At 40.9% G+C, this 17,370-nt stretch overlaps 1 protein-coding gene across 2 annotated transcripts; it reads right to left on the minus strand.

Annotated features, from left to right (window-relative positions):
- Nucleotides 1-428: 428 nt before the first annotated feature.
- DIO2 (iodothyronine deiodinase 2) lies at nt 429-12,008 on the minus strand. Of its 2 annotated transcripts, none has more exons than XM_069595212.1 (3): nt 11,663-12,008; nt 11,088-11,362; nt 429-2,862 (listed from the first exon to the last, which is right to left on the minus strand). In XM_069595212.1, exons 2-3 carry the CDS (start codon nt 11,307-11,309, stop codon nt 2,275-2,277), a joined length of 810 nt encoding a protein of 269 aa, XP_069451313.1. In that variant the 5' UTR covers nt 11,310-11,362; nt 11,663-12,008; the 3' UTR covers nt 429-2,274. The 2 variants fall into 2 exon arrangements, with proteins under 2 accessions (XP_069451313.1, XP_069451314.1); XM_069595213.1 differs by having other exon boundaries at nt 2,287-2,862; nt 11,663-12,007.
- Nucleotides 12,009-17,370: the final 5,362 nt, after the last annotated feature.

Below are 17,370 nucleotides of genomic sequence, written 5' to 3' on the forward strand. Positions count from 1 at the left end.
CACTGAACACGTCTTTGTCCCTGATACTCAGCCTGTACCTTTGTATGTGTACTTCCCACTGCTTCCCGTCTCCACCGGCCTATCCTCAGAGAGAAGAACTGCAGGCACACAGCCTTCTCTTTCTTTAAAAGTGTATCACAGCAGGGTAGTTTTCTCATCACCCTTTCCTCCAGACAACTGGCACTGCCTGCCTTAGCCACGTCTCGTCCCCCCACCAGCTTCGCCAACATCCTGTTCCCTTACTGTACGTGTAGAACAAAGGGGAGGTTTAAAGACAACAGCGTGAGTGTGCTGCTACCAACTTTTCTTTTTCTTCCCTAGGATACCACACAAATCACGACACTCTTTTGAAGGTAAAAATCAAGGGGCTATGCTGATAAATCAAGGGGTTTAACAACTGAGGACTCAGAAATAATCTATTCTCAATGTGATTTTCCAGAAATTCATTAATGTCACATTTTCAAAATTTGTTTCTTTGTTGGTACATTTTATAGAATTTAGAACAGTGAGAAGCTTAAATGTTGCAGTTAAAAATAATCAGTTTAAATGGAGCTTTAATATCTAAACAATAAATGATGCAGTGATATGACTATTATGTTGCTCCATTTAAAAAAAAATTGGTTTTGGTTCTTGCACACTCAGTTCCCATTTTTTTCTGATTTCAGGCAGTTAGTTCAGGAAGATATTTTCGATTTTAGATATGTTTTCTATTACTTTTATGATTCAGTTATTAATGGAATGGCCATAGGAACCTTTGATTGTACATATAAATATAACCACATACTATGATCTGATAACATCCTCAAATTTACAATAAAAATTTAACATACAAAATTGGTTGATCTTTTTTGGAAGTTAGGACATTAGTTATTACTTATATTACTTATAAGTAGAACTATAATATCTTCATTTTAAAGAGAAATATGGTATATATATTAAAATAGCATTATAAAAATATACTACAGAAGTCTTAGATGACTATACCTCATCTAAGAGGAACAAAGGAAAACCCAAGTCCAAATTAAATATGAATGGGAATTCCATCCTACCAAACTCCACGATCCTGAGGATTCCATCAAAGAAGCAAAGCCTCTAAAATCACTGATGGGAATTGTCTCACACTTTCTTGTCCTCTATTTGGCTCTAAATTGCTGAGCTCATCATTCAGAGAACACTGCCATAGAGACCCAGACCAAGAAGCAATGGGACCACAATACAACTGTAGGGATGCAGAGGGGGACCCTGGCCCCACTGGGCCCACTGGTGTTACCTTTCATCAACATCATGAGGTATAATCACCTACTGAACATGTAAACACCACAAACATGTTTCAAAAAGTAATACAAATATTAAAATGCATTTTTTTCCCTCTCAATCCCCCTTTCTCTTCAATCCAGGAATATATGACAAATACATTAATTTCATATGTATATTCTCTATGCTATCTTAGCGGAGCTTCTTTTTCGAGCTTTGCATATGTTTCCATGTTTCTGTGACTGACAAATTAGTACCACTCTCTACAGTTTCAAGGTGAAACTCTATGAAGCCTCCTAGGCTTTCTGCCTGCTTTTCCCAGCTTGTTGATTTGACTTGCTTCTAGTACTTTCTCCACCTGCCTAGAAAGTAACCACCAGATATCAGATGACCATTCTAACCCTCCAGTAGGTATCACTCTTGATAACTGCAAGTTCTGGGACATTTAGACTGGCATAGAGTAGTACATGGCTAGAAACTAGAAGGTCAGAAACTTCTCCAACATGTTAAACAATAAGGTCCTAACCGCATGGCCTGGACTTGAAGACTCATTCTAAGTAAAGATTTGGCAAACATCCAGTTGGGCTCTATCCACGCTGAATAAAGCCCAGGTAACACCCTTTACACCAACAAGGATGGTGGCTTCCCTAACACAGCAGTCATTCCAGCAAGTCTTTTCTTCAGGTCCCAGGGCACGCATCAGCTGTATCACTTCTTTTATCAGGGCAGAAATGAACACACGCTGAAACAAGTTTTCTTTTTTCCATCTTGGGATCTTTTCATTCAGGGCTTTTCACCAGGAAGGGAAGAGATGGGGCTACTATTTAGCCAAAAGCCATGTAAGCGGTGAAAGTAGGATCCAGATGTTAGAGGTTTATGTTCTTCTGACACGTAAATTCCCGTCTTTCAGTGAGAAAATGGGACTCAGTTGAAATAGTGGATTGAATTCTTAGTTTCCTTGTCTTTACATAAATTAAAAAAAAAAAAAAAAAGCTCTGTTACAATCATACTTTTAACTAGCTAATCTAGCTTTCATCTCTTGCTGAAATTCTTCTCCAGCCAACGCCGGACTTCTTGCAGGTTGTAAAAGAAGGGACCCTTTCCTCCCAGATAAGCAATTTTCTGTCTCTGCACAATGCACACACGTTCAAAGGCTACCCCATAAGCGACGTTGGCATTATTGTCCATGCGGTCAGCCACAACTCGGCACTGGGGCGGCAAGGAGAAACGCTCCAGGAGCTGCTGGGCTGCTGCGCATCGGTCTTCCTGGTTCCGGTGCTTCTTCACCTCGAAAAACAAAGAAGAATCCCCAGGCACCGCCCAACCATCTGAAGGATGAGCCTCATCAATGTAGACCAACAGGAAGTCAGCCACGGATGAGAACTCTTCCACCAGTTTGCTGAAGGCTGGCAGCTGGTTAGTGAAAGGAGGTCAAGTGGCCGAGCCGAAGTTGACCACCAGTGGGCGCTCAGGGCTGGCAAAGTCCAGAAGGTGGCATTCAGTTCCATCCGCTGTTTTCTCCTGGGCACCATTTCCACCGGTGTCACCTCCTTCCGGACTGGAGACAGGCACCACGCGGGAATTGGGGGCATCTTCACCCAGTTTCACCTGGTGATGGAAAACGAGAGAGAGAGGCAAGACCGCATGAAGCATGCACTCACTTCAGTTCACTCTGTACAGAAACAGTTGGCTCTAATAAAATGCGGTATTTCCTTCGGAGGATATGGTAAACACATACTGACTTGAGTAAAGACCCATCATGGCAGGTAAGGTAATGAATGGCCCTAAAGAGAATAAAAGTCTTTTTCATTCTGTCTAGTCACTAAAGGCAATTCTTTTCATCACTGAAGGTACTGCAGTTAACTGTCTTCATAATTAAGTTGAGGCTGGTGTTCTTTACTGCGCTTACTCTGTGTCAGTGCTTAGCTCACAGTATATAACAAATGATTAATGGACTTCATTTTAGAAGTGAAAAGTGAATGGTCTACTTTAAAATAAATGATCAGAGCTGTGGGACATGGCACCTCTTTCTGAATTCCCACTTCTGAATTCTAAAGTAACTCAGGAAAGTCCTTAAAGTCTTGCCTAAAAGTCATTTAATCTGAACCAATGGACAAGGATACCTATGGACTCTATCCCTACCCAGAATGAGAAAACCTGGGGCCTGCCATTTATAAGAAAAGCTACTCCCACTTAATCTCTCAAGTGCTGCAGCTATCCCATCTGTAAAATGGTCATTTATAATGCCCATCTTCCTCGTATGTTTATGGAAGGATGACACAGAGGAAAGAGCTCTGTACACTATAAATCATTGTGGGAGTGTAAGTTGCCATTATAGATGCCATGCAAACATGTGAGGCTGAATATCATTTTTCTGAGTAATTCTATGTTGTAATATAATTATTCTTAGAAGTAATTCGAGCTTTCTTTGGTATGACATCCTTTCTGGAGGTTTCTATAGCTGCTTCATACTTAAGGGTTCTTTTGACTAGAACCTCTCCATTTCCATTAAACAAACAAATGAATGAAAACATACACTTTCATCTTTTGTAGAATTTGACTTTTAATTTCTCATATTGCATGTGTGTTTTAGTTTGTTTCACCTTTTTATCTCAGAAGTCACAAGCCATTTACTTTCCTACCATACATTTTATTATCAAATTCCACTGGATTTAGAATACTCAGGCAGAAGAGGTATAGAGCAAAATTGTTCTAGGTGCTCCCTTTGCCTGTGGTTTAAATCATTGAATACAGACTGAAAGAAAGTTTGCTGGCCTTTGAATCTGTAAATTGATAATAAAAAGCAGGCAACATAAAAGAGCCAATTACTTCAGTTTGAATTAACAGAATTGGATCTTCCCCTAGAATGGTTTAATCAAAGCCAATAACATTGGGGACAACTTACAACAGTATAATTGATTTTTATACACTATCCTTAATATTACAAAACACTTCCAACTGGATTCATTTTTACCCCTCATATAGATACCACCGCATATAACAGAGATGTTAATTGAAGTCACTTACAAGCAAACTGTTAAAAACTCAACAATTTAAACCAATATAAAACACTCAAGGGGTTTCATGGAGAAGCTTCTATCTGATGTTAATGCATAACCCATTTTTAACTGCAGAAGTCAAGAAATCCTTTATCTCCCTTGTGAAAAATCCTAGCAGGGCAGGTTTAAAACAAGGACTATACGCTTTCTAAAATAAATGTTAAAACAATAATCTTCTTTCTTAGAAAAGGAAGGTGGTGTTATGATTTAAATAAGTAAATTTGTTTTCAGTCACTGTCAGGAAAAAGTTATTTCCTTTATATTAATTTTCTTGGTTAATTTGTAAGTGAAGCTAGGTGAAGAAACCTAGTAAACCACTTTTAGCTGGACTGTTTTATATGAGCTACATTCATCTCTTGAAATTTTAAAATGTACTTAAAATGCAAAGATATACATCCTAAAGGTATTATAAGCTTTTTAATCTATGGGTTATTTTTGTACTTCTTTGTAGATTTAGATAAAAGGTAGCATTACCATCACCTTCTCATTGTATCTTCCCCATTTAAAAAAGCAATAATGATTCTAGGACGGCTGCTTTCAACAATATTGTCATGCTGTGTCTCTCAACATACTGTGATACAAAGATCTGAATGCATTCAGACGAGTCTGAATTCACTAGCTATTGTAGCAACTTCTCATTAAGTGAGGAACCCATACATAGGAGAAGAATCATCTCTGGACTGCAGACTTGTAGGTTCCTGGTAGGTTGAAAACATCCACTTGCATTTTGGAGTCATTTCTAAGAATGGAACAGTTGTGTTGGCCTTGTGACATGGGCCTCTGATGCACCTGACTCTCACCCAAGCCAAACTGTTGATCCTTGCCTTATGCCTGATTCTTCAACTGAGTAATCTTACCTGACTTCAGTCACAGGTGACTCTCTTGTTACCCATAATTAATTTTCTTGGAAAGTTAAAGCACCTTCTCCTTCTTTAGTGACAATGTATGGTTCAGCCACATAATTTTTCTCAAAATACAAACATGTTAGTTCAACTTAGAAAACTTAGAACAAGTACAACACCTCTACTTTAAAATCAAAAGTTAGGATAAGCTACCAAATATATCATGTTCTTTAGTATGTGTGTTTGGTGGGGGAGGGGGCAGAGGTTGGCATTTTGTTTAGCTGGAGAACAGTGGATATGTATGCTTGGAATTTTTTGTTGAATAAAGTTTTGAATGAATGGTAGCTGTTTTCATCTTAGCTGGAGATCCGCAAAGCATTTGACACTTAGTAACAGCCTTGACCTACAGTGAACACCAGCACATTGGAGTGATGGAAGACCTCACCAAGGCAGAAGATTTCAAAGGGTGAGCCCCCTGGAGCCCCCTGGAGCCCCACTGCAGAACACTGCCACAGTCCACCCCCAATGCTGTTGATCTGTTCTTGATTAGCTCTGCTGGTCAGTGCATAAAATGAGAGTAGCCAATCCTCTTTATTTTGTAAAGGAGCCATAGGACTTGACTGCAGATTAGAATGTCATAAAAGGAATTACACTTTTGTTCATGAGGGTGATTAGGTAAGAGAAAACGCATAGGTATGCACAATGCTATTACTACAACTAGGAGGGAAAAACACACACCCATGATGTGACGGTCCAGACATGAGTAGACCAGTAGTCTGCTTTTATAAATGTCATATTCCAATCATACAATTGGTCTGTTTTTGCTAAAAACTGCTGATATGGGATAATTTAGCAACAATAAAGGAAAAAACTTTTTTAAAAATGACAGTCTGCTTTAAACTGAAAAAAAAAAATCTTTTAGAAGGATATTATTGTTCATTTCTCACCTTCCTATTTGGTCATCAAGAAAATTAAGTTTGTATTATGACCAAAGTTTCAAAGTGTGAATTTCTTAGTTTACTCTGCTTCACACCTTGCTGAGGTGGAATGGGAGAATCATCGCTGTCTTCCGTGATGGAAGAGTCTTTTCCCAGGAGCAAAGCATTCCTTGACCCAAAGCCAAAATGATGAAGAAAATAAAGTTGGTCCATAATAACATTTAGGCTGCAGGAAAGAAGCTCGACAAAAACAAGTTATCCCCTGGTACTCCCAAACTCTGTGTTAATTTCCCACAGTGGCACAGAAAGTCTCCTGGCCACAAGTTACCTATCATCTTAATTTCTCCTTCTTAGAGGGTTTGTGTTTGGTTTTTGTCCTTAATGAGACATATTTGCCAAAGAGGCATTCAAAAGGCATTTTTTACTCTTGCGGAAGAGTAATTAGGTCGGTACCTCTTTCCCTGCCAGCATTAGCCGCTCTAAAGAGAACCCTGCCCAGTATTTAATGCCCAAACACAAGAAGCATCATTTCCACTAATTGGTCTTGAAGTTCCGATGTTCCCAAAGGGTCCCTTTATTTTGCAAGGATCGGAAAGGACATACGTAAAATGTAATATCGTCATCACTGACTTTTACCTCTCTCATTTGCACTATTACATTTGTCCTTTCTTATGGTTTTTAGAATCAACATCAACACAACACCAACAAGGGAGGGAAATAAAGGGTTTGTATTTTTACAACAGAAGACATCTCTGGGCCAAGCTCAAATGTTGTCATAGCCATATTTATAAATATGAACAAGAGTGTAAATATATGGTGTATATTTGATTCCCTTGATGATAGGATCTCTTTTGCTGACAGTTTTCAGTGCATGAGGAAAAGGATAATGCTGCTTTAGCATGTGGACTGTGAAATGCAGGGCAAGGGGAAAAAAAAAAAGAAAGAACCATTCATCAAGTAGAAGCTGGAAATAGAGCATATACTACTAACCTTGTTTTTCTTCCTTTTCCACAACCTGAGAAAGGCCTCTGGACAAAATATCACCTAATCTCATGACAGAAAGTAAAGCAAATGATAAAAAATAGGGGTAGGTGTGTGGCAGAATTCTTTTTACACCTCCTTCTTGCTCTCCAAAGCCCTGGAAATTTCAAATTCTTTGACACAATGACCAGGCTACATCAATGTCCTTACAAACGTGGCCAAACAATTATTAAGCAGCATTTTAACCATTTATATTCAAATCGGCCCAACAAATCAGAGGATCAGCTACCTACTCTTTCCTCTGAGTTCAATTCCCTGTTTGGCCATTCTCTTTTTGATTTGTAACTTGAAAACACAGCTCGAAGCTCTATCATTTCCCAGTGTTTTATCCAAGTGATGAACAAACTCTGGCGGTAGCCTGCCTTGTGTTCTTTGGGGGAGTGTTTCTTTCTTAGAAGAGCCGTTTTCCATTATAGAAACGAGTGTCAAAGGGCTGAGGGGAGTGAAGAGGAGGAGGAGAATGTTAAAGAGACCCTTTCAAAACCAAAATTATATGTTCAAATGAATATGTTTTCTGTGCCACAGCAGTATTGCCCATGTAGGAGCTAAAGTGCTTGTCAGCATCTATACGTGTGTTTACTTTTACACTTCATTTAGGTAGGAGCCAGCCTCCCAGACAGTAGTCTGCTTACTGGTTGTATTTTTGAGTCTTTGAACTACCAGCACAGAGATGCAGTGTTAGATGCAGTGACACTGACTAGGGAAAACTTAAATAACAAACATCTATTATGCACCTCAATCTCTCAACAAAATCCATTAGACCTTCTTTTTTCATCAAAATCATGCTTGGGACTCCCTCTAATCAAACCCAAATTACCTTTACAGGCTTCCCTAGAAAGTTCATTTTAAGTCCCATGCAACATTGTAATGAAGAAGGGTTTTCTGTTTTATTTTGTCCCAAGTTTTTTTTTGTTTTTTTGTGGCTTTTTTTTTTTTTTTCATTTCTTTGTTGCCTCCTGCAGAAGCCAAACCCAGGGATAACATTTTTACCACACTTTCTCCAAATAGCTTCTCAAGTGTCTGCCATTCAACAACCTGGAGAGTTAGAAATGGCCTGCCTCACTGGATGGAATGTGCACACTTGACATCCCGGAACACTCTGCTTCTGGGGGTGGCAGCCTCAAGTCAGGATTGTGAAACAGGGCGACACCAAACAGAGACTCCTCCAGCGAGTCTCTAGACATGGCTCCACCCAGTGACAGTGGCACAGATGGCAGCAGCATTCGGGGAAGTGACTCAACCCGTTTTAGAGGTTCTGCCGCTGCTGCGGCTGCTGCTAAGTCACTTCAGTCGTGTCCGAGACCCTGAGATGCCACCACCGCCCTTGCCACACTTGGAGACGGAAGAAGACCTAAATTCAGTGCAAGCTGTGTTTACCATGTTTCCAGTCATCACACACCCAGTCCAGGCTTATCTCTGGATATACGAGTTCTCCGGTTGCTTCTTCTCATGGCAGCATTTACATAAGTCATGAAAACAAACAGCATGACATCAGGCATGAACTTGGTCACTAATCAAATCAATAGACGGAAGAACACACCAACCACGTGCAAAGAAGAAAACAGATCACTCAAGCTTCTCAGTCTCTTAGAGGAGGGACAACAAAACATTGCAACACAATGAAGCACTATAAATTGGTGAAAAAATAAATAAGTGATCAAGTTTATTAAAGAGGCATGTGTTTCCTTTTCTATTTTTATTTCAGTAAGCTGCTTGATAGGAGAAACAGCCTCACTTAACATGTGTGGGAAACATTACAACCTTCATATTTTATGTGAAGGTATCTATGAATATAGGTAAAATTCTCCAAAGCAGTGGTTTTTCTTTTATGGCAAAAGTCAGTGACTTTCAAAACAGGAAGAGTTTAACAGAGATCAAATAACTGACATTGCCATGTTATCTCCTAACACCTAGGAAAAACAGATACAGGTGAAAGAACTTCCTAAGTCATAATACACCTGACACATTTGTATAAGACCCACCCTCCTCCAAATTCTCTACCCCTCAAAATGAAACAGAGTATATACACGTGTGCAAATGAAGTGATCGTCTCAATATCTCCTTCCCACATCCCCCATTCAGCCCATGTACATAATATAAAATGAGTTTTTGGTGTTAGAACTTTGAGTATCACTTAATATTATTCTAAAGAAAATTTCACTTACTAACAAGAGCTCTTAACTATTTTCCTATCTTCAGGACAACAAACACAAACCTTCTGCATGTTACTGCCAATAACAAAGACAAGTATCACACTAAAACTTTCCTAGTTCACTATGAATATTTTCTTCTTAAACATTTGTTTAATTTTCAGTGGAAGGATCCTACTCTGGATTCCTTGTTACTAGAAATGACTTCTTTTCCTTTGCTGGTGCACAGATTTTTTTAATTTTTATTTTATATTGGAGTATAGTTAATTAACAATGTTGTGCCAGCTTTAGGTATACAGCAAAGTGATTCAATTATACATATACACATACCTATTCTTTTTTCAGTTATTCTCCCACTTAGGTTGTTACAGAGTATTGAGCAGAGTTCCCTGTCATATTATAGGTCCTTTTTGATTATCTGTTTTATATACAGCAGTGTGAACATGCCAGTCCCAAACTCTCAATCTATCTTTCCCCCCAACCATCCCCCCACCCCTGGTTACCATAAGTTCATTCTCTAGATTTATTTTTCTAGTGCTTATTTATAGAGGACTTGTTCTCTTCTTCCTCTTATTCTAGCTTTCCAGCTGTTTCTGAGGTTCTGCCTGCCTATAACACATCACTTCACTAGCTCCCATCTTCCTCTTAAACCCCCTTCCCCAGCATCTCGGGCAAGGTCCCTCAATACTGTTAGGGGATATCAAGGATGTCTGCTTTGATAGTAGCTTTTATGGGATGAGTCAATTCTTCCTAAGCTCAGGGACCTTCAGGAGTCACACGGGCATAGGGGAGGGAGCACACTGACAAAGGACCCAGTGCCCTTTCCTCTTTGCCGCTTAAGATCTGGCCCAAGGATGCTCCACCACCTCGAAACAGCATTCTTCACTTCAAAACAAAACCTTTCTCGTTTTGAGAGGGCAGCCCCAGGGACACGGCTTCAGCAGGTAAGTGAAGCCACTGCTTCAGGGTTCTAGGCACGAGTTATAACAGCTTTGAGACTGTCGTGAACCCTAGACTTATCTGCTTGGTCTAAAGGCAACCTGCCTAAGTTTTGAGAAACAAACCAAATGTGGTTTCTCGAACAAAGTCTGGATTGTTGACAGCTTGTTCTCAGATCTTTCCTTTTCAAACAGATATCCAGTAGCTCCAGACTCCGTGCCGGATAACTGCTTCAAAAGGCTGAAATCCAGATCAAGGCAGGAGTTGACGGGCACACAGACTTGCTCCCATTAACTCTTACTTCTACCAGGAATGAAGCCACAACTAGCTGAATCACACCTGCTCTGTTATTTCCTTAAATCTTGTCAGCTCTCTGAGAGTCCTGCGTGGTGTTGTCTTTCTTTCTCCCTGCTTTTTAGTGCCCACCCATTGAACAGTCTTTCCTAAAGTCTCACGCAGCCTCTCATCAAGCAAAACATCAAAACTGCCAGTTCATGATGAGAGCAGAGTAAAGGCAGGGTCTGCCCTCCCCCGGACACCTTTCTGATGTTTCCCAACATTATTCTACAGACACAAATACCCTCTGCTCCTGAGTCATAGCAAGCCACTCCTGACTCTTCTTAGAAAGGCTCCTTCTGAAGTCACACAGAGTCACTGGGACTCAGTAATACCTGTCATCCCCAAATCTCAGGTGAGTGATCGTGCAACAGGTGTAGAGAGTAAACATCCGAGCATCACCCTACGGCCTCCAGACACGGCTCCAAGAGAGCTCACCCCCAGCTCCTGCAGGCACCTGGTCTCCTCCAGCATCTCCGCCTCCCGCCCCCGGCAGCCCTGCGGAGAAGCCCCTGGAGCGCCGCTCACCTGTTTGTAGGCGTCGAGGAGGAAGCTTTTCCAGATGCAGCGCATTCCTTCTGAGGTCAGCATGCGCCTCCACTGCCCGCGAGTGGACTTGGAGCGGCTCAGCAGCAGCACCACGTGCTTGAGGAGAATGACCGAGTCATAGAGCGCCAGGAAGAGGCAGTTGGAGAAAAAAACTGGCAGAATCTGCAGTGTGATCAGCAAGTCTACGCTGAGGATGCCCATCTTCTCTGCCTCCCGGGTCAGTTCCCTTGTGTGCTCTGGTTCCCCTTCACCCTCTTATTTAAAAGGTGGGGGGGGGGGTGATGGAGAGGGGTGGGGGGAGGTGAAGGGGGAGGTCGGGGGTGGGGGTGGGGGATAGGGGGAGAGAAGGAGAAAAACTAAATTAAAAAAGAAGCCCAAGTTGTCTCCTTTTTCAAAGAAGCAGAAATGGCAAGACCAAGTTCCAGTCTCTCCAGCCCAGCAGTTGGAGTGTGCCCATCAATTCATTCAATTCGGAGCTGCTGCCTTTTTTTTCTTTTTTTTTTTTCAGGATTTAAGATGTTAAAACAAAAACAAAAACAAAAAAACTGGCGTACCCGTCCCTAATCCAGTTACCCCTCTCAGAGTCGGTTAAAGACAGGCAGTTCTACTTTCATTTCTAAGCACCTATGAGACTGTGGCAGAGATTGCAAATTTTTCTGTAGCTTTTCATTGTCTCTGTGTTCAGAAACGTAGCCCGTTTCTTTCTAGAATTGCCAGAGTTTTGAAAATGTGCTTTTAGGGTAGTTTTTTCCCCTCTTTACTCCGTTTACACACACTTTCTGTTCCCCTCCAGCCTGTCTCACTCTCTCTCTTCCCCAGGAGCGTCTGACTCCTCTGTCCCTGACTGCCTCTGCCTTCTCCTTCCTGCTCTGTCTGTGGTGCAAAGTGCCTCTCTCTGCAGCCCAGTGAGTCTCCCTGAAGCCTTTTATACATTCCCTGGCTAATTGCTGCAATAGAGAAATGAAAGCCTAATCTTGGTAAAGATCTTGACGTCATTGAGAAAGAGGGCTTTACTTTGGCCAGGACTGCAGTGAATAGAAAAGCAAAACTCGTTTTTTGTTTTTTTTTTTTTTTTAGAAGAGGGGGGGTGGCAGAGGGACAGTGGAATTTTGCTTTGTGATTTAAAGAGAGAGGAAAAAATTAATACCTTTGAGGGTTTTCAGGAAATGCTCCCAAACTTTGGGAAAAGTTATTTAATATAGCATATGGGTTGATAGGGAAACTCTCTCTCCTCTGATTATTATTATTGTTCTTGTTTATTTATAAGGGGTTTGGGAAAGAAAGGTTCCTGGAAGGCAGGTAGAAAAGAGGAAGAGTGATCAGACATAATCTCTGTTCTCTTTCTTGGAAGATGTGAATGCTTACCTTCCGTCCTTATGTCTACCTCCTACAACTATCTCCCGTCAGATTTGTGACCTAGGTTCTTTAAATATTTTTGAGTCATGATCTTATTTAAGAAAACCCAAACTGTGAGGTGGAAAACTTTTAAACTCTTTTAATACCATCACAGCACTTCTTCAAAGCTTCTTGTAGAAAATCAGTGCAAATTTTCTTTTCAGTTTTACTGAAGTTTCCAATGCAGAAAAAAAAAAAAAAGAAAGAAAGAAACAAGAAAATCTTCCACCCATGAAAGTAGCTAGGTGACCAGACTTCCTTCCCATTCCATTTTGCCTAGATACAGATTAAATAAAACTTTTATCTAATGGTATTAAGATGCCATCAGAGTAAGAAATACATTCTTTACAAGAGAGCTCTTTAAATTCAGTAATTGCCCTGTTTCTGTTAGCATAGCCCCTAAGAGACATGATACTTTGGAGAATCTTCCTTTTTGCTTGAAAAAATTTTAATTAAATTTGTAGGTCATTAAGAGCAGACTTTGAATTGTCTCAAGTCACACTGACCACCCTCAGTGCTTGCTCTGCCCATTGCTTTCTGGACAGACAGGTACTTAGACAATGCTTTGGCAGAATGCCATGACCTCCATTTCATTCTAATTTTCGTTCCTCACTCACCTAACAGATCACCTCTAGGAATTATATTTTCTTGGAAAAAGGAGTGGCAAGTACAGACATTGGGGTGGGGATATAGAATGGTAGTTGAAAATTAGTTTTCTGACTTCTCCAGGTTCAAGGAGCTCTCCTTACACATGAGTTAAGCAGTGGGTGCAAATACGTGGTCCACTTCTGTGTTTTGTCCCTGTGGGTAAAATCTGCAAGATCACGGAACTCATTTAAAAGCCTAGGGCAGGGGTCATTAATTAGTGGACCTGTGGGCCAAATTCAGCAGGCATATGCACTTTATCTGGTTGGCACAGTGCTTTTTGGCTCTAAGAAAATAATTGAATGAGAGTGCCTGTAGGTTTTGAGAGACCACAGTTTTCTGTCTGCTTTGTTCATTGCTATCTCCTAGCAGTTAGAACCATGCCTGGCACACAGTAAGTTCAAGGGAGGAGTCTTGAATGGACAGATGGCTGGGCATACATTGCTCCACACCAGGGGGCACTGTCCACATACAGTATGTTGTTACACTCACTGGGGTGCTCCAAAACTTTGTACAACCTGGTGGACTTGGGGATGGTCCTCCCCATTGGCAAGACCCTCATCACTCCCTATTGTCCTAAAACTCTGATTCCTTCATTTCTATCATTCCTTTAGCCCATGGCAAGTTTTGGATTTGCGTCACATGGACTAAATTTTTAGAGAAGACATCAAAGCCTAGAAAAATGAACAGAAGTTACATAGAAAAATGTTTTTCCTATGACTAGCATACAGTGTTAGCAAAGGATATTATTTGTATACATAATATACATTCACTCCATTTTCTCAGTTTTCTCAATGCACTATGGAAGAAAAGAAGGGACAAAGAAAGGGAGGTGACAACATGGTATTTTAACTGGTGTAGATGGGAAAACTATGGTGCCTGAAGTGCCATCTAACAATGACAGAAGGTGTGGACTCAGGAATGGACACTGCCACGCGGTGCCCAAGCCTGAAAAGTTCACCCCATCTCAGACATTCCTTTCGCCCTATGTGAATTAAACCAGTGCTACTTTAAGGTAGAGATATCTTGGTAGCTACGAACCAATTCTCCTGTACTTGTCATTTGCTTTCAATGCAAGTTGTATGTTTGGAAATCGCAAGACAGGAGGAGGTTTGGTAGAAAATCAGAAAAAAATGCCTTCTTTTAAAATGTAAAGTTCAAGGCACGTGCAGACTACAGGTGAAAATCAGATTTTTTTTCTTTTTTACATTCTTTATTTACATTCTTTCCTATAAAATCAGAAGTGTTTGAGAAGGTTATTTTCCTAAAAAAATTAGAAGAACAAATTGGCAGAGAGTCAATCTGATCATGACATTTCTCAGATTTCTTCTATCACTTTCTCTAAATGAATGAATAAATAAATCACAAAACCAAACACTGTTCTTTTTAGACAGTTTGTCTAATCTACAGATTATATTTCTCCAAAGCTATTTCTCTTTTTATCACGATTCCTAATGGCTTATTCTAATTATTAATATTTAGCACTTTGATCTTCAAGGAATTTGATATCCTTTAAGTGACAAAAACAACCCATAAAGTGACAGAGGATGATTTGTCCCAATGTGTAAATGAGAGAAAGTAGATCATCAAGGCTGTAGAGCCCGAGCTTGTATTGGGATATTTCCCCCAACTCTAAACCTCAATTGTTTTTCCTATGTGACTATTTTATTGATCCTGGTCATTACTCCGGAAATGAAAACCCTTGCCTAAAGTGGTTGCACTAGGTAATTTTACCTTCTGAATTACAAAGTATATCTGGGATTCCATATCTGTTTAATATTGCCCAACTCAAGTTCTTGGTTCCATTCGAAAAGCTTAGATATCTTCTTGATCACATAAGTATTCTTAGCCTTAGTGGTTCAGTGGTAAGGAATCCACCTGCCAAGGCAGGAGGTGTGGGTTTGATCTTGGGTCAGGAAAATCCCCTGGAGAAGGAAATAGCAACCCACTCCAGTATTCTTGTCTGGAAAATTCCATAGACAGAGGAGCCTGCCAGGCTACAGTCCATGGGGTCACAGAGAGCCACATGACTGGGTGACTGAGCATACAATACAAGCCAATATGTGGTATGTTGGTTGAATTCCCCCAAACGATGTTGCACACAGGTTTTAAATTCCAAAAGAGGGGTAGCTAAAGAAAAGTGATTTGGGCTTTTTAATAAGAAGAGAATCACTATAAAATTATTTAATTTTTTTTCTCTTTTGATAGCGTGAGAGCAGCATGTACTATCATTCATTGCCTCCTTCTGGTTGGAAAAGTAAGCATCTGAGTTATAAGGCTTCCTTTGGTCTACTTTTTGACTCTTAAGTTGAGATTAAGAGAATGAAGTTGGATAACCTAAAAGCAAACCTGGAGATTTCAAGGATGGAAGCTACCACTACTCTTTGTCATCTGAAGACACCGAAGGGCATTCAAGAACTCTATGGAACTCATGCTGTGGATTTTCAAGCAGTCTCAGTTTCATAAAATTTTATTCCTTCTAACTCAAGTGATTTGCTAAAGTAAATTTTAAATGAAGATTAGATTTTACTTTCATAAACAACTTGTCTAATCAATATCTTATAAATCCAATAATGTCTGGTCAGGACAGGTTGCACTGATTCTGGTCTGGGAATATGATTGCCATACATACACCCACCTGCCAAGAGTGCCTTTCAGAGAAGGAAATCACAAACGTTGTTGTTATTTAGTTGCTAAGCCATGCATGACTCATTGAGATGCCATGGATTGCAGCCTGCCAGGGTCCTCTGTCTATAAGATCTAGATTTCCCAGGCAAGAATACTGGGGTAGGGTGCCCTTACCTCCTCCAGGGGATCTTCCTGACCCAGGGATCGAACCTGTGTCTCCCACATTGGCAGGTGGATTTTTTTTTTTAACCGCTAAGCCACCTGGGAAACCCAGCCACCACACCCTTCTGTCCCTGGTGACTCCTGGTTGTGCTGAGAGGGAGTTATAATGAAGGGTTCACACCACAGTGACTGAATCACTCAGAATTCCCTGTGGGCCCATCCATTCTACAAACAGTCATGTTCCCTGCCTTGTGATGAAAGGGGAAGCTCAGTGGATAAAACAGACACCCCCAGAGTCAATTCTGACACACCCTGAACCAAGCAACTTAATGCTGGGGCCAAGAAGGGGGAGATACTGTGGGAGGGATGAGCGGTCTATCCCTGCAGCCCAGCCATGTCTTAGGTCCCTTGGCAAATCCTGGCAGAGGGCACTGTCTGAGGTATTAAGACATTCTCCCCTCAGGAACAGCTGCTGCTCTTTTCTTCCTTCCAGGCCACCTACTGGCAAAACCAAGAAGGAAAGGAAAAGGGAAAACACCGGAGGAGGGGAAAGCAGAAATGGAGAGAAGGAAGATGATGCTGGTGGACAGGAGATAGGAATGTAGAAAGGGGAAGACTCAATGAATTGCCCACGGAGGCTGCCACAAGAGAGCCCATTAATGCCTGTTGCGGTGATGCAGGGAGACAGCTGACTGGAAACTGGATGGATGCCAGCGACTTGATTCACAGAGGCCACAGCTGTGAGGAGATGACGGCTTTCCTTGGTTGTTGACTTGGTCTAGACCTAAACCGATGGCCAGTCTGCACCCCAATGCTCAGACCTCTTTAGGTGCTCTGAGACTCTCTAAGTGTGAGTTTTGAGGCTCGTTTATTAACCTCTGGAGACACCAGGGTTGGATGGAGGGTTAGTGGAATAGATGAGAAGAAGAACACTCTGTGAAGTTACATGCAGCGAATTCCTTCAGGACAAAAAGCCCTCAGAAGGAACAAATTGAACTCATCTCTTTTCCCAAAATTTGATTCAGTGTCTTCATTCTCCCCAAATCCTTGACCCAAAGCAATAGACCAAAAGAAACAAGGAAAGACAGTCAGAATCAGTCAGCATTTTTGGAACAACTTTTCTTCGCCTTTGTTTCATTCTACAGCTCATAGGAAACCACCAGATGATAATTAGGCTTTAAAATAAAATAAGTCATTCTCTAAATGGTTTTACAGTAGCTATTTTTAAAAAAAAAAAATCACATATACATCACCTCATTCATATGCTGAGTATATGAACACAGAGCTTGGCAAAAAATATTAAGACATATGCTGGTTCATGCCATTCCAGAGGTAATACTGTAGCTTGTTCCCACTGAGAGCAAAGGATGCCACACCTCCTCTCCCAAGATTCAGTAGGTACAAATGCACAGAGAAAATAAGACAGATATTC

Source organism: Ovis canadensis, chromosome 7, assembly GCF_042477335.2.
Source record: "Ovis canadensis isolate MfBH-ARS-UI-01 breed Bighorn chromosome 7, ARS-UI_OviCan_v2, whole genome shotgun sequence".
NCBI classification, from domain to species: domain Eukaryota; kingdom Metazoa; phylum Chordata; class Mammalia; order Artiodactyla; family Bovidae; genus Ovis; species Ovis canadensis.